The sequence below is a fragment of the Mirounga angustirostris genome, unplaced genomic scaffold, assembly GCF_029215605.1.
Source record: "Mirounga angustirostris isolate CCGP_5_RB_7025 unplaced genomic scaffold, mMirAng1.0.hap1 SCAF_10, whole genome shotgun sequence".
Classification (NCBI taxonomy): domain Eukaryota; kingdom Metazoa; phylum Chordata; class Mammalia; order Carnivora; family Phocidae; genus Mirounga; species Mirounga angustirostris.
Window position 1 is genome coordinate 112,063,868 of NW_026991718.1, and position 26,418 is coordinate 112,090,285.

The 26,418-nt window shown below is 37.5% G+C and overlaps 1 protein-coding gene across 1 annotated transcript; it reads left to right on the forward strand.

The window, feature by feature from the left end:
- Positions 1–7,472: 7,472 nt before the first annotated feature.
- On the forward strand, positions 7,473–11,248 carry DEFB126 (defensin beta 126). The gene is given in 4 exon segments (XM_064571783.1): positions 7,473–7,530; positions 10,852–11,083; positions 11,085–11,112; positions 11,114–11,248. Coding segments are annotated over 4 exon segments (453 nt in total).
- Positions 11,249–26,418: the final 15,170 nt, after the last annotated feature.

Here is a 26,418-nt window from a genome sequence, read left to right on the forward strand (position 1 = left end):
ATCAGTGGCATTCCTATACACCAACAACAGACAGAAGAAAGAGATATTAAGGAGTTGATCCCATTTACAATTGCACCCAAAACCATAAGATACCTAGGAATAAATCTAACCAAAGAGGCAAAGAATCTGTACTCAGAAAACTAGAGAATACTCAGGAAAGAAATTGAGGAAGACACAAAGAAATGGAAAAGCATCCCATGCTCATGGATTGGAAGAACAAATATTGTGAAAATGTCTATGCTACCTAGAGCAATCTACACATATAATGCAATCCCTATCAAAATACCATCCACTTTTTTCAAAGAAATAGAACAAATAATACTAAAGTTTGTATGGAATCAGAAAAGACCCCAAAGAGCCAGAGAAATGTTGAAAAAGAAAAGCAAAGCTGGTGGCATCACAATTCCAGACTTCAAGCTCTATTAAAAAGCTGTAATCATCAAGACAGTATGGTACTGGCACAAAAACAGACACATAGGTCAATGGAACAGAATAGAGAACCCAGAAATGGACCCTCAACTCTATGGTCAACTAATCTTCAACAAAGCAGCAAAGAATGTCCAATGGGAAAAAAAACAGTCTCTTCAACAAATGGTGTTGGGAAAATTGGGACAGCCACATGCAGAAGAATGAAACTCGACTGTTTCCTTAAACCACACACAAAAATAGACTCAAAATGGATGAAAGACCTAAATGTGAGACAGGAATCCATCAAAATCCTTGAGGAGAACACAGGCAGCAACTTCTTCGACCTCAACTGTAGCAACTTCTTCCTAGACACATCGCCAAAGGCAAGGGAAGCAAGGCCAAAAATGAACTATTGGGACGTCATCAAGATAAAAAGCTTTTGCACAGCAAAGGAAACAGTCAACAAAACCAAAAGACAACTGACAGAATGCGAGAAAACATTTGCAAATGACATATCAGATAAAGGGCTAGTACACAAAATCTATAAAGAACTTATCAAATTCAACACCCAAAGAACAAATAATCCAATCAAGAAATGGGAAGAAGACATGAACAGACATTTCTGCAAAGAAGACATCCATCATCCATACTCTGCACAATGTATATGATTTATAATTGCTGATAGCTTTATCAAAACTTCATACTTACTATATTTCTCTTTGAACGTGTAGTAGGATATCAGTGGCTTTAATCTGAGCTTCCCTGGCAACTAATGAAGTTGAGTACCTTTTCATATATTTATTGGCCATTGACACATCCTCTTTTGTTAAGTGTCTATTCAAACCTCTGGTTACTTTTTTTATTAGGTTGATCTTTCTCTTACAGATTTGTAAACATTTTCAAAATATTTCATATATTAGTCCTTCATCAGACATATGTATTGTGAATACTGGCTCCCACACTATGTCTTTTTACTCCTTTACTGGTGTAAATTTATGACCAGAAATTCTAGATCGTAATAAATTTCAACTTATATTTCTCCTTTATAATTTTTACTTTCTATAGTCCATTTCAGATGTATTGAAGACCTTCTCCTCTGCTTTCTTCTAAAATATTTGTTCTTTTACTTTTCACATTTATATCTGCAACCACTTGTACTGGCTGTATAAGGTATGAAAGAAGAGTCAAGGTTAATTTTCTGCTATATGCCAAGTCACCCAGGCACAATTTACTAAAAACAACATTGGTTATTCAGTTGACTGCAGTGTTGCCTTAGCAATAATCAAGCAACTGCGTAAGAATATCCATGATTCTGCTATGTGTAACTATATCCTTTCTTACTATTCTCTTTTCTCTTGTATCTTGTTATTGGTTATATAGTCTCCAGTTTTGTACTTTTCCTTCAAGATTACCTTAGCTATTACTTACTCTGAATTTTCATTGATTTTTACAATCAGATCATCACTTCCTGTTAAAACAAACAATGGAATTTAAACACCTTGACTGAGTTTATAGATTTATTAAATTTGTAGAATTTATAGTTTGACAACATTACAATATTGAATGCAATGATCATGTAGCATGGTGTATTCCTCCTTTAATTTCCCTCAGTTTTCTTTTAGATTTATGCCAGATTTTGAAGTTTTTACTATTAGCATTTTAAAAAATTTCTGATCCTACTTGTATTTGCTAATATATGGAAAACACAATTCATTTTTGTAATTTTATAACTTCATTTATTAAATTTAATATTTATTTTATTTGCACATTACTTTGTATTTTTTCTATGGTATCAGTTACTGTGAAATCATTTCCCATTATAAAACCTATGTGTATATGCTGAGCTTTGATTTCTATCTCCCTTACCCAGGGACAGCATCAAAATAATTTTTTTAAATTAACTACAATTATCAGGCCATCAGATTAAAACTAACTTGTATGTCCAACTTATTTTCTGTATTAATTCTCCTTCATTTTTGGCTAGACTTCTTTACTCACTTGTCAGTTCAATAATGCTTTCTAGATACTGTAAAAAGTGTTAACATACTTTTTAGTTATTTTTAACTAAAGAGTAGGTCTGAATAACTAGCCCACCAATAATATGAAATGGAAACCCACCAAATTTATGTTTAATAAAAATGTTAGGATTTTTGCTTGTGCCCAAGATGGAATCAAAAGGACCAGATTTACTCTCTCAACTCAAACAACTAAAAAATTGGACAAAATATGACACAACAATTTTAAATCATTGAGGAATAGGAAGCTCAAGAAGTAACTCCTGAGAGAAGGAAAACGAACAACGTAAAGCCTATATTTGCCCCCAGCTAACTGCCTGCAGGGATTTTCCAAGCTGCCATGCAGGGAGGGAAAAGCCAACAAAGCTTAGAGGTTTCCATGAGATGCAGAGACAGAGTTAAGATGTCAGTTTTTACCAATTTTATCTATAGATTTAAGGCAATTCAAATCCAAATCCCAGCAAGTTATTTTATGGGTACTGATAGACTGATTCTAAAATTTACATGGAAAGGCAAAAGACACAGAAAAGCCAGCACAATATTGAAGAAAGAGAAACTTCTTCAACTTCAACTACCCAACTTCAAGACTTTCTATCAAGCTACAGTAATCAAGACAGTGTAGTATTGGTGAAAGAATAGACAAATAGATCAATGGAACCTAATAGAGGACCCATAAATAGACCAACACAAATACAGTTAACTGATCTTTGATAAGGGAGCAAATACAATTCAATGGGGGAAAGAAGTGATGCGGGAACAACTGGACACACAAAAAATGAATCTAGACACAGATCTGACACCTTTCACAAAAAATAGTTCAAAATGGATCCCATACCTGATGCAAAATGCAAAAGTACACAACTCCCAGAAGATAACATAAAAGAAAATCTAGGTGACCTTGGGTTTGGTGATGACTTTTTACATGAAACACCAAAAGCATGATCCATGAGAAAAAAAATTTAATGGACTATCAAAATTAAAAACTGGAGGCACCTGGGTGCCTCAGTCAGTTAAGTGAACGACTCTTGATTTCAGCTCAGGTCATGATCTCAAGGTCCTGGGATTGAGCCCCATGTCGGGCTCCATGCTCAGCAGGGAGTCTGCTAGAGGATTCTTTCTCTCCCTCTCCCTCTGCCCCTCTCCCATTCCTCTCTCTAAAATAAATAAATAAATCTTTAAAATTAATTAAATTAAAAACTGCTGCTCTGTGAAAAACACTTTTTAAAGATTTTATTTATTTATTTGAGAGAGTGGGAGAGAGAGAGTAAGAAAGCAGAGAGGGAGAGGGAGAAGGAGAAGCAGACTCCCTGCTGAGCAGAGAGCCGGATGTGCCGCTCGATCCCAGGACCCTGAGATCATGATCTGAGCCGAAGGCAGATGCTTAACTAACTGAGCCACCCAGGTGCCCCTGTGAAAAACACTTTTAAAATAATGAAAAAAAAAGCTATAGATTAGGAAAATATATTTGTAAAATACATATCTAATAAAGGACTTGTATCCAATATATACAAAGAACTCTTAAAAGTCAACAGTAAGAAAAGAGGACTGACATCTGTTAAGATGGCTGAATAAAATATTGCCCTCTCACATCCCCTCTGAACAATAATTTGGCACCCATCCATGGACAAAAATGCTTTATGGGAGCTTTGGGATTCAGGTAGTAGATTGTGAAACCCTGGTGCAGTCAAAGACTTAGCAGAGCTGTTTTAAGAACACAGGCCAACACCCCGGAAGCTGACTCACCAATCCTGGTCCCTGCTGCAGACCAGGAGAAAGCTCTGACCTCTAAGGACTTATCTACAGCCCCACTTGGCTTGGTCCTGTCATCAGTGCCATGTATCAAGGGGCCCTGGAAGAGTCACACACACTCATGCATAGGGTAATAGTCATACAGAATTTGGTCCTGGCTGTGCACCAAGAAAGTTGCCCAAGAACCAGCTCCAGCCCCTACCAGCCCTCTAACTGGATTCCAGCCCATCCCAGCCATAGTCCTCAAACATTCCTGCTGTCACAAAGACCTGACAGGAGACACTCCTACCTGTGCCCCTGGAGTTTCTGGAAGGGCCCTATATTTGGCTCCAGGTTCCTCATAGCCACAGTCTGTCAGCAGTCCTAAGGGTCCAGGATCCCAGTGGGAAACACTCCTCTCTGCATCTCCAGAGATCATAAACAATCTACAGATTTAATGCAATCCCTATCAAATCTTAATGGCATTTTTCACAGAAGTAGAAAACAATTCTAAAATTCATATGGAACAAATAGCCAAACCAATTTTGAGAAAGAAGAACAAAGCTGAGGCATCACACTTCCTGATTTCAAAACATATTACAAAGCTACAGTAATTAAAACAGTACTGGCATAAAGACAGACATATAGACCAATGGGACAGAACAGAGAGCTCATAAATAAATCCATGCATATATGGTCAACTGATCTTCAACAAGGGTGCCAAAAATACATGATGGGGAAAAATAATATCTTCAACAAATGGTTTGAGAAAACTGTACATCCCCATGCAGAAGGATGAAATTGGACTCTTATCTTACACCATACACAAAAATCAATTCAAAATGGATTGAAGACTTAAATGTAAGACCAGTAACTGTAAAATTCCTAGTAGAAAATATATGGGAAATCTTCACGACATTGCTCTTGGCAATGATTTCATGGATATGACATCAGAAGTACAGGTAACAAGAGCAAAAATAGAAAAGCAGGACACTACATCAAACTAAAAATCTTCTGTACAGTATAGGATACAATCAACAGAATGAAAATGCAACCTGTGGAATGGTGGGAAATATTTGCAAACCATATACTGAAAGGATCAATCTCCAAAATACATAAGGAACACCTATAACTCAACAGCAAAAAACAAACAAAAAAACCATTAACAACTCAATTTTAAGATGGGCTAAGGAATGAATAGACATTTCTCCAAAGAGTACATACAAATGGCCAACAGGTACCTGAAAAAATTTTCAACATCACTGATCATCAAGGAAATACCAATCAAAACCACAGTGATATATCATCTCACATCTGTCAGGATAGCTATTGTCAAAAAAAAAAAAAAAAAGACAAGTGTTAGCAAGGATGTGGAGAAAGTAGAACCCTTGCACACTGTTGGTGGGAATGCAAAATGGTGCAGCCACTATGGAAAACAGTATGGAGTTTCCTCAGATAAATAGAAATAGAACTACTGTATGATCCAGCAATCCCACTTCTGGATATTTATCCAAAAGAACTGAAATTAGGATCTTGAAGAGATACTGGTGTTGCAGATATTGTTGCAGCATTATTTACAACACCTAAGGTGTGAATAGCCTGTTCACAATTAGCTAAACAACCTAAATGTCCACTGACAGATCAACGGATAAGAAAATATGGTACAGGATATTATGATAAGTGAAATAAATCAGACAGAGAAAGACAAACAGTGTATGATCTCACTTATATGTGGAATCTAAAAAAATCAAACTCATAGAAAAAGAGATATCAGATTTATGGTTACCAGAGGGTGAAGGATGTATGCATTACATTAATTCTGGTGATAGTTTCACAAGTGCATAACCTGTCGAACTCATCAAATTGTACACTTTAAATAATGCATTTCTTTTTTAAAAAAAAAGATTTTATCTATTTATTTGACACAGTGAGAGCAGGAACACAAGCAGGGGGAGTGGGAGAGGGAGAAGAAGGCTTCCTGTGGAGCAGGGAGCCCGATGTGGGGCTCGATCCCAGGACCCTGGGATCATGACCTGAGCCGAAGGCAGATGCTTAATGACTGAGCCACCCAGGTGCCCCTACATAATGCATTTCAATGTACATCAATTATATCTCAATAATTTTAAATAATAAAAAATAAAAATTCCCCACAAAGAATAAAATCTCTAGGACCTTACCTCCAGTAACAATCCACAGGGCTACTTAAAAGAATTTTTAACAACACAAATAAAATCTTCTTTGAATGCCTGCCTCTAACTCAGTCAGAAAACTATTATCAGAATGACCTCTGTTTTATACTCTTCTGGTTAATGCATTTACTTCCATACAACACGTATAAATTTTTCACATAAATTAGAATTACTCTATATGTTGTTCTGCAATGTTGCTTCTTCACTCAAAAATGTTTGGAAAGACAAAACCTGCTGCACTCCTTCTAATGAATGTACAGCATTAAATTATATCTATGCACTTCATTTTATAATATTCTATTGTTGGACTTGAATGGGAATTTAAAGACATCATTGTACATGTATCTCCAAGCATTGATATATTTCTTTAAAAAAAAAAACTTTTTAGGGCACCTGGGTGCCTCAGTCGTTAAGCATCTGCCTTCGGCTCAGGTCATGATCCCAGGGTCCTGGGATCGAGCCCCGCAACAGGCTCCCTGCTCCATGGGAAGCCTGCTTCTCCCTCGCCCACTCCCCCTGCTTGTGTTCCCTCTCTCGCTGTGTCTCTCTCTGTCAAATAAATAAATATAATCTTTTAAAAAAAAACTTTTAAATTGCAGATTATCAACAAAGTATTAACTTTTTCATTCAACAAACAACTGCTTAGGTACTTCTTTATGCCCAGAACTAACACACAGAAAAGAATAATATGTAGTCAGTATTCAAAAATCCATTGTATTTTAGGAAAAGAGACAGCCAGGTGAACAGGCAGTCACAATGCAGTAAGGTAAATATTTTAGAACCAACACAGGAGGACTGTGGAAAAACAGGAGTACCCAGCCTTGAGGGAGCAGCATAAATTCTTCTTGTGTTTTTCTCTCCAAATTGTCATACACTTCAGCAGAGTTTGCACCTACTCTTCTAAGTCCTTTTTCCCCCAAGGCATGCCTAGAATAGGGCTCTTGAATAGTGACACCTCAATTAGAGAGGCTGGTCAATGGACTGAAGTTGTTTGGCACAGTATTCTATATCCTACTGGTCTACTGGTTGAGCCCAACCCCGTCTAGGGAGGACAATAAAGACCTGTGTGCAGTCACACTGAATAAAGAGTTCTGGACTCCATAGAACCCACTGCCTACGTGTTTCAGGAGCCATGAAGTCCCTATTGTTCACTCTTGCAAGCTTCATGCTCCTGGCCCAATTGGTTTCAGGTAAACAGAATCTTGTGGGAAAAAATCTAGCCTAGAACAGGGTCCTGGAAATGGAATCCCTATTAGCAAACATCTGTGGGAGTAAGGGTAGGGTTTTCGCTGGTAGGGGGTGCTAAGGTATGCCCTACTTCAGAACATCTCTATTATAAGAAACCTCTTACAACAGCGCAGTGTCTATGGTTGGCAGTTAAGGAGAATAATGAGAATCCAAATGCAGAGATGGTCTTGTTGTTCCAAACCCCCCCTCTATCCTATCACTCAGGGCTGGCTCAGGCCAGTCCTGCCTCACTTCACTTTGTATGGCACCAAGTATTACTCTTGAAGTAACAATTCTACAATATTACTTCTTCTGATTTTCTTGGTCTTACAGAGAAGGTCCTCCCATTTTTTTATTCTTGGATATGATTAACAGGACAAGAAAGGCTGTTTCTAAATATCTATAGGACTGTAAGTTAGAAAAGGAAAGAAACATATTCTGAGTGAACATGGGGAAAAGATTCAAGACTGTTGGAAATTCTATGTCAGATTTCAGCTCTATGTGTATAGCATTCCTTCCTTTTAATTAATTATATAGCTTATATTTACAAAATTAAGACAAGAACACTGGAAACATTTTAGAAATAAAGAAATTGGCCACCATTCCATCACTGCTCACATTTTTTTAAAAAGTTGTTACCAACTGATACATGAGTTTATAATCTGCCCTTTTTTAACTTAAGTTTGTAGCAGGTAAACTTTCATTCCTAATGCCTTAGCTACTTCTAAATATTTTTATTGATTTATTAGAAGCACAAAATCTTCATTTTCATGTTGTCAACTCTATTGGCATTTCCTTTGCATTCTTCCATTAGCTTAGAAAGTTCTCTATGTTGAGGACAGTTTGTGCACCATGCTTACTGTGTTGTTTTATTTTTATTTTTATTCCAGTATAGTTAACATACAGTGTTATATTAGTTTCAGGCATATAATACAGTGATTGAACAATTCTATATATTGCTTGGTGCTCATCATAATTGTACCCTTTAATCTGCATTACCTATTTCACCCATCCCACTACCCCCACCTTCCCCCTGGTAACCATTAGTTTGTTCTCTATAGTTAAGAGTCTGTCTTTTGGTTGGTCTCTCTCTTTTTTTCCCTTCGTTCATTTGTTTTGTTTCTTAGATTCCACATATGAGTGAGATCATATGGTATTTATCTTTATCTGACTGGCTCATTTCAATTAGCATTGTACTCTCTAGATACATCCATGTTTTCTAATGGCACAAAGTGAAGAACTAACTTTTTGAGGTAGAATTTCCTAACAGAGAATTGTATAACTCTATAGCCTGCCTCTAGAGAAAGTATTTTAGGTTCTCTAGAATTTACAGAACTGTTCAAAAATAACTGTAGGAAGGCTGCCTCAGAAGATGTTCAGATCTATTGCATCCTTGAAATTCTATGAGTTTAGATTGCTGATTTTGCTGTCTCTGGGACATTGATGATATACACCACATACTTGCATGGTGTCCTCTTTCTAAATCAAAGGACCTGAGAAAACTCACTTCCCTTTCTAGACACACACAAGCAATTCAGGATTATTCTGCAACACTATCCAAGGCTAACCCAAGATCTCTCTAGATTAGAGAGATGCAAGCCTTAGAAAGGACATTTGGAAGGACGCATCAACAAAACACCAGGGCTCAAGGTAGATCAAAATGAAAAGGAAGGAAACTTGATCTGAGGTTTCCATCCACTTGTCCCAGCCGAAGAAAGCAGGAGAAAAACATTTGAATGTTATCTCCATGGAGATATCTGGGATGGAGAGAAAGAAGACCATGGAGAGAAGGGCTAGAGAGACAGTTTAAGGTCAAAGACCATTCTGGAGACTCCTTACAGACACAAAAGAATAAAAAGAAGAGATAAAGTAAGAAAAATCACACAAACAAAGAAGTCAAGCAATCTTTTCCTGTCTCAGAAATAGCAGGTTCTTCCCACACTCTTAGCCTTCACATACGCTATTACTTCTTCTTTGAACACTCTTTTAGATCTTCACATAGTGGGACCCCTTTCATCCATCCTTCTGTCTAGGCTTGAACATCATTTCCTAAGGGAAAATTTCCTCAACAACCCCAGGCAGAATCCTGATTTTAGGAGTGAGAGGCCCATTCATATAGCCCTACATCTATATATGTAATTGCATGTACATAAACATTATGTATGTAAAAATCTCATTTAATCCTCAGAGCAGAATTAAACAGCTGATAAAGGATAACAGTGGTGGTAATAGTCAGAAATCAAAAATGACTGTTCCCATTTGCTTACTCTCTACTACATTCCATTATGTTTTTTAATTTGCTGCACTTATCGCAATCTGCAGTTATTGTTTATTCATTTACATATTTATTTTCTTCCCACCACCACCTCCCACATAAGCTTCTCAGATCTTGTCTTCCTGTTCATTGTTTCATTCCCATCATTCTTGCAGAGTTCTTAACATAGTAGGCACCCATTATATATGTGTTGATTGAATAGGGAAATGAGTTGAGCAACACAGATCCCGATAAGAAAGAGTTCTAACATCTCTTCAGGGCCTTCTATGTGTTATACCATGTGATAAGAAAATTTTTTATATATGTATATAATATGTAGGCACACCTTGCAGAATGGCTCCCTAATAAATATATTCCTAGTAGAATGCCTTTTGGGTTATTTCCAAAAAGTTGTAGACTGTATTTATATCTCAATATTATACAGGTATAGATATAGATATTCATGTATATATGAGAAGTTATATTACATTTAATAAGACAATATATAAGACAAATCCAGTTAAATTTCACATACAATTTGTAGGACCTCACAAACTGGTAAAGATATTTTGAAAATCTCACCAAGTGTCAACAAAAGCCAGTGAATTGGGGTGACAGTAAGAGGAATTACAGTGATGATCTGAGCATTTCATATTTTAAAATGATCATTTTTTAAAATTTTTCTTTAGGTGGTTTATGTGTGTTTTAGTTACATTTTATGAAATTGGTTAGGGCTTTTGTACTTACTAGAAATAACTGTTATATATATTTTCCCATTAAAACAATGGGGAATAGATACCTGGTAAGTGTTTATATTCCGAATTTCGATTTCAGAAAGGCTCATATATACATCAAAATTCTATGTGTGTATATTTTTATAAAATCTCAGAGCAGGTCTGAGGACTAGGAAAAATATAACAATGCCACTGGTAAGGGACTTGAATGATCAGTGTTCAAAAAACTATTGTTATTTTCTACCTTTTTGTGATAGGTCTCTGGTTTAAATAATCTATATAATTCCTTTATGCAGGTAGTTGGTATGTGAAAAAGTGTGCAAACAAAATTGGAAATTGCAGGTCGATGTGCAGAGTGGGAGAGGTGGTGATACAGCCTGCTACTGGGATATGCCCCAAAGAAAAAATGTGCTGCATCCTGTCTGGCAAAGAGTTTAATTCTGCTGTCTGCGGGGAAAACTCAAAGATGACAACCACGGCACATGCTTCAGAAGGTTCAACGAGTGTCACTAGCTGAACATTCCCACCTGTCTCCTGACCTAGGATCCCTGCTTCATTAAAGCAAAGGGCTTTACTCTGGTGTCACTCTTCTCACTACACCCCCTTCCCCTGTCCCTCCACAGAACAATGTCTGGAAGGGCATCACATTTCCTTAGCACCAGCAGTGCCAGGGGAGGGATGCAAATAAGGTAGACACCAGACACAAGTGCGGCTTGGTCCAAAACACCCACTAGGGACTGATAGATGGAAGTGATGTCATCATTGAAGACAGTTCCCAGCCTGCATGCTCACAATCTGCCATAGCAGTGATTATCAAATGTTAAAGCACATCAGAAACACCTGGAGAGACTGTTAAAACAGATTTCTGGGCCTCATCCCCAATTTCTGATTCTGTGGTAGAGCCTGAGGAATTAGCATTACCCACAAATTCCAAGTGATGCCAATGTTTCTGGTCCACGGACCACACTTTGAGAAACAATGGCCCATAATATGGAATGTCTAAAGGCCTCTTCCTATAGATTGAGGGCGAAATCATACATATTTTTGAAGTGGTTACTGATACAAAAGCATTCTTACAGAGTGCTTAGGTAATCATTTTCTTATTAGATTTCCTATAACAACCTCAGAATGTAGGTATCGTGACTTCACTTCAGAGAAGAAGAAACTTGATGTATAAGCATTAGAACTGGAACAGATTTAATTGAACACTGAAAGCATTCTGTCACTATACCTTGATGTTGTCCTATTTTCTCCTCAATCACAGACCCCAACTTAGATAGGATGGTAGAATAAGATCTCTATAATGTGACTTGAATACAGGGATAGACACTTTAAGCTTAAGGACTTTTCCCTTAAGAACTCCACATGCACAGGGGCGCCTGGGTGGCTCAGTCGTTAAGCGTCTGCCTTCGGCTCAGGTCATGATCCCAGGGTCCTGGGATCGAGCCCCACATCGGGCTCCCTGCTCAGCGGGAAGCCTGCTTCTCCCTCTCCCATTCCACCTGCTTGTGTTCCCTCTCTCGCTGTGTCTCTCTCTGTCAGATAAATAAATAGAATCTTAGAAAGAAAAAAAAAGAACTCCACATGCACAAGTAAGAGAATATGACCAGGGGCATCACACTCAGCCACCCATACCCCAGGACCACTTCCTTGATACTTAGACTGGGAGAATAGGAAATGCAGTTGCCTTCACTGGCTTTGTTTGTCTGTCAGTCTGTTTGTCCACCTACGAGGTGATAGGGTTGGACTGAATTTCTTTCTCCTTACCTTTTTCATGCTGATATCCTTCTGACTCTAAAAATATGAGCTTAGGTTATGCCTAGTTGGGTCAACTTCACCTTTCACCTCACAAGAGGCCAAAGATTTAACGTGGAGAACTAAAAGTGGGACAAAACATTGGCTGAAGAGTTATTACACTGTAAACACAAGTCCATGAGTGCTGTCATGGTACCCTTTTCCAACTTCACTTGATCTCACATTCCATTACTAATAGGTCTATGTGAATCTTCCACCTGTAATATGTATCACGACTTCTATCTCCACTCCTGGAGTAAAGACTCAGCTCTCAAGACTTGTGCTGGGATTATTGCAAGAGTCTTCCTGTTGATTGCTATGCATTTCTTCCGCACATACTCATACATCCTCTATACTGATAGCCAGTCATTTTTCTGACACAAATCTAATCAGCAAGCTCTCCTCTGGCATCATTGCACACAGATTCCTAGCAAACATTTCAGTCCAGGCTTCACTGTTCTTCACATTCAGATCCTAGATTACATTTCCAGTTTTATCTCCTCTCACTCCCCCAAGGGCCATCCCACACAAATCAAATGCGATTGATTTGAACTTACTGGATTGGTTCTGGATTTGAGTTTTTATACATACTCTTCTCTCTCCACTTACCCCTGCGCAGGAAAATCTTTATTCTCATCCAGAGAATTCATAACCACATTGCTCCACCCAAAACACAACTACCTCATGTCTTGTTCTCCTTTATTATGGCTTATACGGAATTTATCACCATGTCACATCATGTTCTATGTGTCTGCTTGTATGTCTTCTCCTCTAACTAGATTTTGGAATTTTATTCAAGGAGAGGAACTTTTTTCTATTTCTCTCTCTCCTCTTGTCCCGTAACTAGATTCTATATTAGAATTTGTTGAATAAGTAAAGAGGGTTCTTGATAGCCTGGACGACTTTTGGATGTTACTGAAATTTCGCGTTTATTCTAGATCTTCTCCAGAAGATTGGCCTCTGCCTCCTCAAACAGATACATCTATGATCTATGATATAATCCAGCAGAGGAGATTTGAGGGGTGGGTCATCCCAAACTAGCAGGACGTCATTGCCTTTTACTCCCATGGCTCTCGTTGTAGGCAGAACTCGTGAACTCATACAGGAAGGGGGGTGGACAGAGGCAGGTCACTTCAGCAGAGGAGGGCAGTAGAAAAAAACATGAGCTTTACAGTCAGACATCTATGAGGTCATTCATGGTCCCCCCATCTATTCATCTATTCAGTCTGTAGACAATTGATTTCCCACCTTCAAGCCTAAGTTTATGAAGTTGAAGAACAGAGAAAACATTTAGTCCCTCTCAGAGCACTTTGAAGGCTGCCAGAGTAGTATATTCAAATTTACTTACAACATAGGGACTTAGCCATAGCAGGTTGCTGATTCCTGGGTGAAGAGCAGAAAGGCACATTTCCTGAGGGCCCTGCCCACTAGACCATGGCTGCTCTGCATGGGTATGGTGATTAGAAAACATGTTTCACCTGGGGGTAAGCTCATTACAATGCAGAGAAGGCTGTGACAGAGGTTAGGAACATAAGATCTCACTGAACAGCCAGATGGGATTTTAAAGGCTCCTGATAGAACTCACTGTGCTTTCCTCTCACTAATCGCCTTGATCACTATCTTGAAAACATCTGAGAGCTATGGTCACTGTGATTACAGATGAGGAATATCATTTTAGTGCTGCAGCCTGAAACTTTACCCTCCTGTCCTTTTCCCTTACATCCATTCCTTCTTCATCCCATGCTTGAACTTAGGTGGCAAATAACCTTTCTCTGTTTTGTGGTTTTGCGGACAAAAGGAACCTCCATTGTATGAGAATCACAATGTGCCAAGCATATTGATGCACAGTGTCATTAAATAAGAGCCTTACATAATAATTATGATAACATGATTAAAGCTGAGGAAACTGGAGCAAAACATATCTAATATTATATCTAGGTTTGCTCCTTACTGTTTTTACTCATCGTGTGGCCTCTCCCTCAATTCTTTCACTGGTATGTTTCACATACACCTACATCCTAGAATCACTCTAAAATTTAAAATAGGTAAGTCATAAAGAACAGTTTCTGGCATGTATAAAACTCTAAGACATGTAGACTTAGTGAGATATAAGCTTCTCCCATTTAAAAATGAAAACTCTGAGTTCATGGAGGAAGAGGATCTTGCACAAACACAGACAGTCACATATCAAAGGCAGTTCCACTACTTCCAATGCCACAACCCATCCGTAACCCATCTCATTCTAAACTGGAAGATATCCTCAAAGCTGATTTCTACCTCTTAAGCTTGTCATTTTGCATAGCCATTGAGTCCTCAAGAATGAGGTCTGCAGTCCATGCAGAATAATCTGGATTCCAGAAGGAAAATAGAGAAAGAAGGGCACAGAAGTTCATTTAAAGAAATCATAGGTGAGAACTTCCCAAATATGGGGAGAGACTTGGACATCCAGGTTCACAAAGCTAACAGATCACCCTATCATCTGATTGGAGAAACTTTCTCCAAGATACATTATAATGAAACTACTAAAATCAAAGATAAAGAAAGAATCCTAAAGGCAGCCAGTGAATGAAGATTGTAACCTACAAAGGAAACCCCATTAGGCTGTCAGCAGAGTTCTCAGCAGAAACCCTAAGGAGATAGTGGAGTGACATATGCCAAGTGATTTAAAATTGCCAGCCAAGAATACTCTATCTGGCAAAGTGTTCTTGAGATATGGAGTATAAATAAAGACTTTCCCAGACAAACAAAAGCTGAAGGAGTTCATCACCACTAGACCTGCTTTGCAAGGAATACTGATAGGAGTTTGAGCTGAAATGAAAAGATGCTAATCAGTGACATGACAACATATGAAAGTACACAACACACTGCTAAAGGTGGAAAATGTTAGTCAGATATAGAAAACTCTAATTTTATAATAGTAAAGTATATAGTATAAAGGCTAATGGAAAAGAGTATTAAAAATAATTATAGCTACTATAATCTGTTAATAAATTCACAGCCTTATAAAGAGGTAAACTGTGTCTCTTCAACAAATGGTGTTGGGAAAACTGAACAGCGACATGCAGAAGAATGAAACTGGACCACTTTCTTACACCAAACACAAGAATAAATTCAAAATCGATGAAAGACCTAAATATGAGACAGGAAACCATCAAAATTCTAGAGGAGAACACAGGCAGAAACCTCTTTGACCTTGGCCATAGCAACTTTTTACTAGACATGTCACCAGAAACAAAAGCAAAAATGAACTACTGGTACCTCATCAAGATTAAAAAGTCTCTTCACAGTGACAGAAACAATCAACGAAACTAAAAGGCGTTGGGAGAAAATATTTGCAAACAACATATCTGATAAAGGTTTAGTATCCAAAATCTATAAAGAACTTACCAAACTCAACACCCAAAAAACAAATAATCCAGTTAAGAAATGGGCAGAAAACATGAATAGACATTTTTGCAAAGAAGAAATCCAGATGGCTAACAGATACACGAAAAGATGCTCAACATCACTCATCATTAGGGAAATACAAATCAAAAACACGATGTGATATCACCTCACACCTGTCAGAATGACTAAAATTAACAACACAAGAAACAACAGGTGTTGGCAAGGATGCAGAGAAAGGGGAACCCTCTTGCAGTGTTGGTGGGAATGCAAACTGGTGCAGCCACGCCAGAGCAGTTCCTCAAAAAACTAAAAACAGAACTACCTTATGATCCAGCAATTGCACTACTAGGTATTTACCCAAAGGATACAAAAATACTGATTTGAAGGGGTACATGCACCCCAATATTTACAGCAGCATTATCAACAATAGCCAAACTGTGGAGAGAGCCCAGGTGTCCATCTACTGATGAATGGATGAAGATGATGTGGTGTGTGTGTGATGGAATATTACTCAGCCATCAAAAAGAATGAAATCTTGCCATTTACAATGACGTGGATGGAGCTACAGTGTATTATGCTAAGTGAAATAAGCCAGTCAGAGAAAGACAAATACCATATGATCTCACTCATATATGGAATTTAAGAAACAAAACAGATGAACATATGGGGGGAAGAAGGGAAATAAGAAACTCTTAATGATAGAGAACAAACTGAGGGCTGATGGAGGGAGGAGAGTAGGGGATGGGCTAGATGGGTGATGGTTATTAAAAAAGGCACTTGTTGTAGATAAGCATTCTACTCCTGAAAGCAATATTGCACTGTATGTTAACTAAAATTTAAATAAAAATCTTAAAAAGAGGTAAATTGTGACATCAGAAATATAAAAGGGGAGGAGAAGAGCCTTTATAGGTTAATGCAGGTAAGTTGCTATCAGTATAAAATGGACTATTTCATCTATGATATGTTTTATATAAGCTTCAAGGTGACCACAAAAAAACATCTAGAGTAGGTTCATGAAAAATTAAAAGGGGGAAGGGGCACAGAGCATACTAGCATGGAAAATCACCTATTTACAAAGGTAGACAGAAACAGAGGGGGAAAGGAGCAATAAAAATACATAATAACCAGAAAGCAATAAGATGGCAGCAATAACTCCTTACATATCAATAATTACTCTAAAATAAATGGATTGAATTCACCAATCAAACTGGCACCAAACAGAGTGGCTGGGTAGATAAAAAAAAACAACAGAATTGTCAGAGATGATGGAACTGGGGAGATATTGTACGAGCACAAACTTACCAGTGCAACTAATAGATAAATAAATCCTGGAGATCTAATGCACAGTATTGTGATTATAGACAACTATATTGTATTATGGATATCAAACTTTCTAAGGGACTACATCTTAATTATTCCCACCACAAAAAAGGAATGATAATTATGTGATGTGATAGAGGTGCTAGCTGATGCTACAGTAGCAATCATATTGAAATATATAAATGTGTTAATCAACATGTTGTACACCTTAATCTTACACAATGCTATATGTCAAATGTCAATTTAAAATGAAATAATAAAAATATTAACCATCCAATTAGAAAATAGGGAAAAGACATGAAGAGATAACTCACCAAAGAGGATACACAAATGGAAAATAAGCACATAAAAACATATTCAACATCGTTAGCAAATAAGAAAATGTAAATTAAGATCAATATGAATTAGCATCACATACCTATCAAAACACAAAAATATAGTAACAACCCAAAATATTGGCAAGGATAAGAAAATACTGGATCTTTCATACATTGCTAATGGCGATGTAAAATGGTATAGCCACTCTGGAACCTAGTTGGGCAGCTTCTCAAAATAACTAAATATACGTTTACTACACAACCCAGAAATTTACCTCCTGGGCATTTACCCAGAGAAATGAAAACATGTCCATGCAAAAACCTGCCCACGACTGTTCATGGCAGTTTTATATGTCATAGCCAAGAACTGGAAATAATAAAAATATCCATAATAGGTGACTGTTTAAACAATATACATCCCTACCAAGACTAGTACTTAGCACTTAGCAATAAAAAAGGTACAAACTACTGATACATGCAACAACTTGGATGAATCTCAAGGACATTGTGCTGAGTGAAAAAAGAAAAGAGCCAGTCTCAAAAAGTCACACATTGTAGGATGCCCTTTATATAAAAGCCTGAAATGATATATTCATTTTCTGTATTTGATTTTGTATTAGATTTTCTGTATTTGATTTACATGAGGCACATGTCTATGTCTCTTTACTTGATGTCATCTCCAGGGCCAATATCACCTATTACCAGATTAACAGTTGCCTGGGGTTAGGGATGGAGGAGAGAAAAGGTTAACTGTGACTATAAAGGGGTAGCACTAGGAGGTCTTTGTGGTGAGGGAATAGTTCTATATATTGACTGTAGTGGTGCTTACCAAATCAAAACATAAGACAAAATGACACAGAACTCTGCAAACACTTTATACTGTTGTCAGCTACCTGTTTTAAAAATGTAATCACTAGGAAAACTGGGTGAAGGATATGTTCTCTGTACTATCTCTGCAACTTCTTGTGAATTCATAATTATTTCAAAACAAAAAGCTGTTTTAAAAAAATCCAACTACTTCAAGCTATATTACAAAGCTGTGATCATCAAGATTGGTACTGGCACAAAAACAGACACATAGATCAATGAACAGAATAGAGAACCCAGAAATGGACCCTCAACTCTATGGTCAACTGATCTTCAACAAAGCAGGAAAGAATATCCAATGGAAAAAAGACAGTTTCTTCAATAAACAGTGCTGGGAAAATTGGACAGCCACATGCAGAAGAATGAAATTGGACCATTCTCTTACACCATACACAAAGATAAACTCAAAATGGATGAAAGACCTAAAGGTGAGACAGGAAACCATCAAAATCCTTGAGGAGAACACAGGCAGTAACCTCTTCAACTTCAGCCATAGCAACCTCTTGCAAGACACGTCTCTAAAGGCAAGGGAGGGGCGCCTGGGTGGCTCAGTCATTAAGCGTCTGTCTTAGGCTCAGGTCATGATCCCAGGGTCCTGGGATCGAGTCCCGCGTCGGGCTCCCTGCTCCGCGGGAAGCCTGCTTCTCCCTCTCCCACTCCCCCTGCTTGTGTTCCCTCTTTTGCTGTGTCTCTCTCTGTCAAATAAATAAATAAAATCTTTTAAAAAATAATAAAGGCAAGGGAAACAAAAGCAAAAGTGAACTATTGGGACTTCATCAAAAGCTTCTGCACAGCAAAGGAAACAGTCAATAAAACTAAAAGGCAACCTGCAAAATGGGAGAAGATATCTGCAAATGACATAACAGATAAAGGGCTGGTATTCAAGATCTATAAAGAACTTATCAAACTCAACACCCAAAAAACAAATAATCCAGTCAAGAAATGGGCAGAAGACATGAAGAGACATTTCTCCAAAGAAGACATACAAATGGCCAACAGATACATGAAAAAATGTTCCACAGCACTTGTCATCAGGGAAATACAAATCAAAACCACAATGAGATACCACCTTACACCAGTCAGAATGGCAAAAATTAACAAGACAGGGAACAACAAATGTTGGCAAGGATGTAGAGAAAGAACCCTCTTACACTGTTGGTAGGAATGCAAGTTGGTACAGCCACTCTGGAAAAGAGTATGGAGCTTCCTCAAGCAGTTAAAAATAGAACTACCCTAAGACCCAGCAATTGCACTACTGGGTATTTACCCCAAAGACACAGATGTAGTGAAAAGAAGGGGCACTTGCACCCCAATATTCATAGCAGCAATGTCCACAATAGCCAAACTGTGGAAGGAGCTGAGATGTCCTTCAACAGATGAGTGGATAAAGAAGATGTGGTTCATATATACAATGGAATATTACTCAGCCATCACAAAGAATGAATACCTATCATTCACACTGACATGGATGGAACTGGAGGATATTATGCTAAGTGAAAGAAGCAGAGAAAGACAATTATCATATGGTTTCACTCATATGTGGAATATAAGAAATAGTACAGAGGATCATAGGGAAAGGGAGGGAAAACTGAATGGGAAGGAATCAGAGAGGGAGACAAACCATGAGAGACTTTTGACTCCAGGAAACAAACTGAGGGTTGTGGAAAGGGAGGTGGGGGAGGGGATGGGGTAACTGGGTGATGGGCATTAAGGAGGGTATGTGATATGATGAGCACTGGGTGTTATACACAACTAATGAATCATTGAACACTACATCAAAAACTAATGATGTACCATATGTTGGCTAATTGAATTTAAATAAAATAATGCAATTAGAAAAAAAGAGAAAACAAAATGGACTGCTTTATCTTTGAGATATTTTATGTAAACCTCATGGTAATCACAAAACAAAAAACTAGAGTAGATTCACGAAAGATAAAGAAAAGGAAAACAGAGCATACCACCATGGAATATCACCAATTTACAACGGAGGGTAGAAACAGAGGGAAAAAGAAACAACAGAAATATAAAACATCAGAACATAATTAATAAGATGGCATTAGTAAATTCTTACATATCAAAAATAACTCTAAATGTAATTGGATTTAATTCAACAATCAAAAGGCACAGAGTGGCTTGATGGATAAATAAGAAGCAAGTACGTGCTGCCTACAAGAGGCTCACTTCAACTTTAACACACATAGGCTCAAAGTGAAGGGATGGAAGAATATATTCCATGCAAGTGAAACCAAAAGACAATAGGAATAGCTATAATCATATCAGACACAATAGACTTTAAGCCAAAAAGGGTAACAAGAGAAAAAGAAGGTCAATATATAATGGTAAGGCGATCAATTCATCAGGAAGATGTAACAGTCATAAATATATATGCACCTAACTTTTTAAATCAGAGCACCTAACTTTATTAAGCAAATACTAACAGATCTGAAGGGAGAAATAGACACCAAAGCAATAATAGCAGGGGACTTCAATACCCTCTTACAGCAAGGGATAGATCATCCAGACAGAAAATCAACAAGGAAACACTGGACTTGAACCATGCATTAGGCCAAATGGACCTAACAGACATTTACAGAACATTCCATCCAACAGAAGCTGAATGAACATTCTTCTCGAGAGCGCAGAGAACATTATCCAAGATAGACCATATATTAGGACACAAAACAAATCTTAGCAAATTTAAGATCATATCAAGTACCTTTTTTAAATCATGAAGATACTGAAAATCTGAACAGACCAATAATGACTAAGGAGCTTGAATCGGTAAACAAAAATCTTCCAACAGAGAAAAACACAGGACCAGACAGCTACAGTAACAAATTCTATCAAACATTTAAAGAAGAATTAATGCCAATCCTCCCCAAAAACTGAAGAGAAGGGAACACTTCCAAACTCATTCTACAAGGCCAGAACTGCCCTGATAGGGCAGATAGGGACATTACAAGAAAAGAAAACTAGACTAATGTACTGGTGAAAAAATGCAAAAGTACTCAACAAAATATTAGCAAAACAAATTCAACAACATATTAAAAGGATTACCCACCACGACCAAGAAGGATTTATCCCTGGGATGCAAGGACAGTTCAACATAAACAAATTAAATGTGATACTGCACATTAACAAAATGAGAGAGAAAAATCATATGATCATCTAATAGATGCAGAAAAAGCATTGGACATAATAAATATCCTTTCATAAGTAAAACCTTCAACAAGCTGAGTATAGAACAAACACACCTCAACATAATAAAAGCCATATATGGGGTGCCTGGGTGGCTCAGTTTGTTAAGCAGCCAACTCTTGATTTCAGCTCAGGTCACAATTTCAGGGTCTTGGGATTGAGCTCCGTGTCATGCTCTGTGCTCAGCAGTGAGTCTGCTTGGGATTCTCTCTCTCTCTCTCCCCCTCTCTACCCCTCCTCTCTCTCTCTCAAATAAATAAACAAATCTTTAAAAAAAGAAAAGCCACATACAACAAACCCATAGCTAACATCATACTAAATGGTGAGAAACTGAAAGCTTTTCCTCAAAGATCAGGAACAAGATAAATGGATGCCCACTCTCAGCCTCTTAGTCAACATAGTACTTACTGGAAGTCCTAGCTACAGTAATTCGGCAAGACACAGAAATAAAAGGCATCCAAATCAGAAAGGAAGAACTAAAACTGTCATTATTTACAGAGGATATGATCTCATATATAAAAAACCCGAACTAGGGGCGCCTGGGTGGCTCAGTCGTCAAGCGTCTGCCTTCGGCTCAGGTCATGATCCCAGGGTCCTGGGATCGAGCCCCGCATCGGGCTCCCTGCTCAGCAGGAAGCCTGCTTCTCCCTCTCCCTCTCCCCCTGCTGTGTTCCCTCTCTCGCTGTCTCTCTCTCTCTCTCTGTCAAATAAATAAATAAAACCTTTTAAAAAAATAAAAATTAAAAATTAAAAAATTAAAAACCCAAACTCAAAAACAACAAAAAAACTGTTAGAATTAATAAAATAATTGGGTAAAGTTTCAGGATATAAAATCAACATAGAGAAATCAGTTTATTTCTATATGTAACAACAAATCATCTGAAAAGAAATAAAACTATCCCATTAATAGCATTAAAATAATAAAATACCTGGTAATAAATTTAGCCAAGAAGTGAAAGATTTATACAATGAAAATTATAATATCTTGTTGAAAGAAATAGAAGACACAAACAAATGGAAAGATATCATGTAGTCATGGATTTGTAGAATTGGAACAGAATAGACAGCCCAGAATTAAACGCCAACGTATACAATCAACTAATGTTTGACAAGGGAGTCAAGAATATTCAATCAGGAAAGGATAATTTCTTCAACATGGTGCTGGGAAAACTGAATAAACACATGGGGAAAAATGAAATTAGATCCCTATCTAGCACCCCTCATAAAAATTAACTTGAAATGCCTCAAGGACTTAAACATAAAACCTGATACCAGGTTTATAAGAAGATGTATATTATATGTTTCACATAAGACTGGATCTTGACTTTATATATCCCACCAAAATAGTGTTCATTTACCATCCAGGGTTTCCATTCTTTCTTAATTTTTGTCCTTTGCAGATTCCTTGTTTTTGACAGCTAGGCAATGTGGTAATAATTCCTTCTTTTAATTTATCCAACTTTTGGAGTTGTTTTCATCAGATGCATTATTCAACATATCTATTGTACTATATTTCCATTATAGAAGTCCACTCTACCTGGGTATTATAGTCTAATATTCCTTGAATCTTTTTTCTTTTTTTTTGAATTTTAATTAATTAATTATTTATTTTAATTAACATATAATGTATTATTTGTTTCAGGGGTACAGGTCTGTGATTCATCAGTCTTACACAATTCACAGCACTTACCATAGCACATACCCTCCCCAATGTCCATCACCCAGCCACCCCATCCCTCCCACCCCCCTCCACTCCAGCAACCCTCAGTTTGTTTCCTGAGATTAAGAGTCTCTTATGGTTTGTCTCCCTCTCTGGTTTCATTTTGTTTCATTTTTCCCTCCCTTCCCCTATGATCCTCTGTCTTATTTCTCAAATTCTTCGTATCAGTGAGATCATATGATACTTGTCTTTCTCTGATTGACTTATTTCGCTTAGCATAATACCCTCTAGTTCTATAGATGTCATTGCAAATGGCAAGATTTCATTTTTTTTGATGGCTGCATAATACTGGAATCTTTTTTTTAATCCAACAATGAATCTCTGTCATTTGATTAGTGGGTTTAAACCAGACAAATGTATTATGATTACTTGTATATTAGGACATTTTCCTGCCCTCTGGCTATGTCCTATATATTTCTCATATCTTAGTTTCCATTAGATAGATCATCTTTTCTCCTGCTGATAAGAATATTAAATATTTTGGTTTTATTTATTTATACATTTATTTTAGTTATTTGTCCTCACATTTAAGACCCATACTTATGATTATGTTTACCATTATTAACTTACCATAAAACTTCAAAAATAAAACTTAAACAATGCAAAGCCTTATATACTTCTCTTGATGACTCAGACTTAACAGATTATCCTTATTTTATCCTTATATTTACAGGTGACTCACAAGTCACCTATAAAGGAAATTCATGTCCACAGGAAGACTACAAATAATAAAACCAATTCTTTGACTAGGGCTTACACCATTTAAAGACTGGTGGCAAAGGTGAAGAAAAGTGATCCTTGGGACCTCGGAGGTAAAACTTCTCTTAAAATTTACATTTGCCTCCGATAAGGATTTCTTCCATACCAGTTTCTTTTGAGGTAAAACATATTCCTATGAAAAACTACTGAATCACCTGAATAATGGGGATAGTCCTCATTTAAGCCAAATGACCGTTTTTGGTTTGTTTTTTTTTTATGCCTATCAATGGTTCACAGAATTGAAATTTTTTGAAAAAGTGGGATCAGTGGTCAAAGGATAATCTAAGTATACATCTCCCCCTACTGGAGATTTCTCAGTTACAGGACACACACGTGCACACGCACACACACACACATGCACACTTAAATAATACTGGAATAAATAAAATAATAAAGATAAACGATGTTAAATATGTTAAAAGAGAATTAAAAGATCTAAATTTTCTCAAAGACAAGGTACATCTGGTAAAAAATACATATATCCTTTCTTTTTTCTATTGTGGCAAAACATATATAACATAAAATTTCCATTCTAACCATTTTCTTAAAGATTTTATTTATTTGACAGAGAGAGAGAGAGAACATATGCAGGGGGAGCAGCAGAGGGAGAGGGAGAAGCAGACTCCCCGCTGAGCAGGGAACCCGATGTGGGGCTCGATGTAGGGCTCGATGTGGGGCTTGATCCCAGGACCCTGAGATCATGACCTGAGCCTAATGCAGATGGTTAACCGACTGCACCATCCAGGCACCCCTGTATTTAACTTTTTGATGAAGTACCAAACTGTTTTCCACAGTGACAGCACAACTGTACACGCCAGTCAACAATGCAAGAACATTTCAATTTCTCCACATCCTCACCAACACTTGTTATTTTCCTTTTAAAATTTTTTAACTGGGGTGCCTGGGTGGCTCAGTCGGTTGAGCATCTGCCTTTGGCTCGGGTCATAGTCCCAGGATCCTGGGATTGAGCCCCACGTTGGGCTCCCTGCTCAGCGGGGAACCTGCTTCTCCCATGCTCCCTCTGCTGTTTCTCCCGCTTGTGCTCTTTTTCTATCAAATAAACAAATCTTTTAAAAAATTTTTTTAATTTTTTAATTTTTATTTTTTTAATATTTTATTTATTTATTTGACAAAAGACACAGCCAGAGGGGGAACACATGCAGGGGGAGTGGGAGAGGGAGAAGCAGCCCGATGCGGGGCTCGATCCCAGGACCCTGGGACCCTTGACCCAAGCCGAAAGCAGATGCTTAACGCCTGAGCCACCTTTAAACTATATTAGCAGGTGTGAAGTGGCATCTCATCGTGGTTTTGATTTGCATTTCCTTAATGACTACAGATATTGAGCATGTTTTCATGTGCTTATTGGCCATCTGTGTATCTTCTTTGGAGGAATTTCTTTTCAAATCATTTGCCCATTTTTAAATGGGATTTTTCTTTTGTTTTTGAGTTGTAGTTCTTTATATATTCTCCATATTAAACGCTTATCAGATATATGATTGGCAAGTACTTTTCCCATTCTATTGGTGTACTTTCACTTTTTTTAAGGTTTATTTATTTTAGAGGGAGAGAATGCATGGATGGGGGCAGAGAGAGAGAGAGAGGAGAAGCCGACTCCCCACTGAGTAGGGAGCAGGACACAAGGCTCCATCTCAGGACTGTGAGATCACGACCTGAGCCAAAACCAAGAGTCAGATGCTTAACCAACTGAACCACTGAAGTGTCCCTTTCACTTGATAGTGCTCTTAAATGCACAAAAGTTTTTAATTTTGGTGAAGTCAGATTTATCTATTTTTTAATTTGTTGCCTGTATTTTTGGTGTCATATTTAAGAAACCATTGCCAAATCCAAGGTAATAAAGATTTCTCCCTGTTTTCTTCTAAGAGGTTTATAGATTTACAACTTAAATTAGATTTTGGTGAATTTTAAGTTAATAATTATAAATGATACAAGATAAGGGTCCAACTTCATTCTTTTACATGTGGATATCCAGTTTTTCCAGCACCATTTATTGAAGAGACTAATCTTTCCCATCAAATGGTCTTGACACCCTTGTCAAAAATCAATGGACCATAATGTGAGAGTTTATTTCTGGGCTCTTGATTCTATTCCATTGGTCTATTTATCTATCCTTACGCCTAGACCACACAGTGTTGATTACTGTAGATTTGCAGTAACTTTTGAAACTGAGAAGTCTGAGTCTTCCAATTTTGTTCTTTAAGATTGTTTTCCCCGGGCGCCTGGGTGGCTCAGTTGGTTAAGCGACTGCCTTCGGCTCAGGTCATGATCCTGGAGTCCCGGGATCGAGTCCCGCATCAGTCTCCCTGCTCAGCGGGGAGTCTGCTTCTCCCTCTGCCCTCTTCCCTCTCGTGCTCTCTGTCTCATTCTCTCTCTCTCAAATAAATAAATAAAACCTTTAAAAAAAAAAAAAGATTGTTTTCCCCTATTTGAGGTTCTTGAAATTCCAATGAATTTGAGGATGAGTTTTTACATTTCTGAAA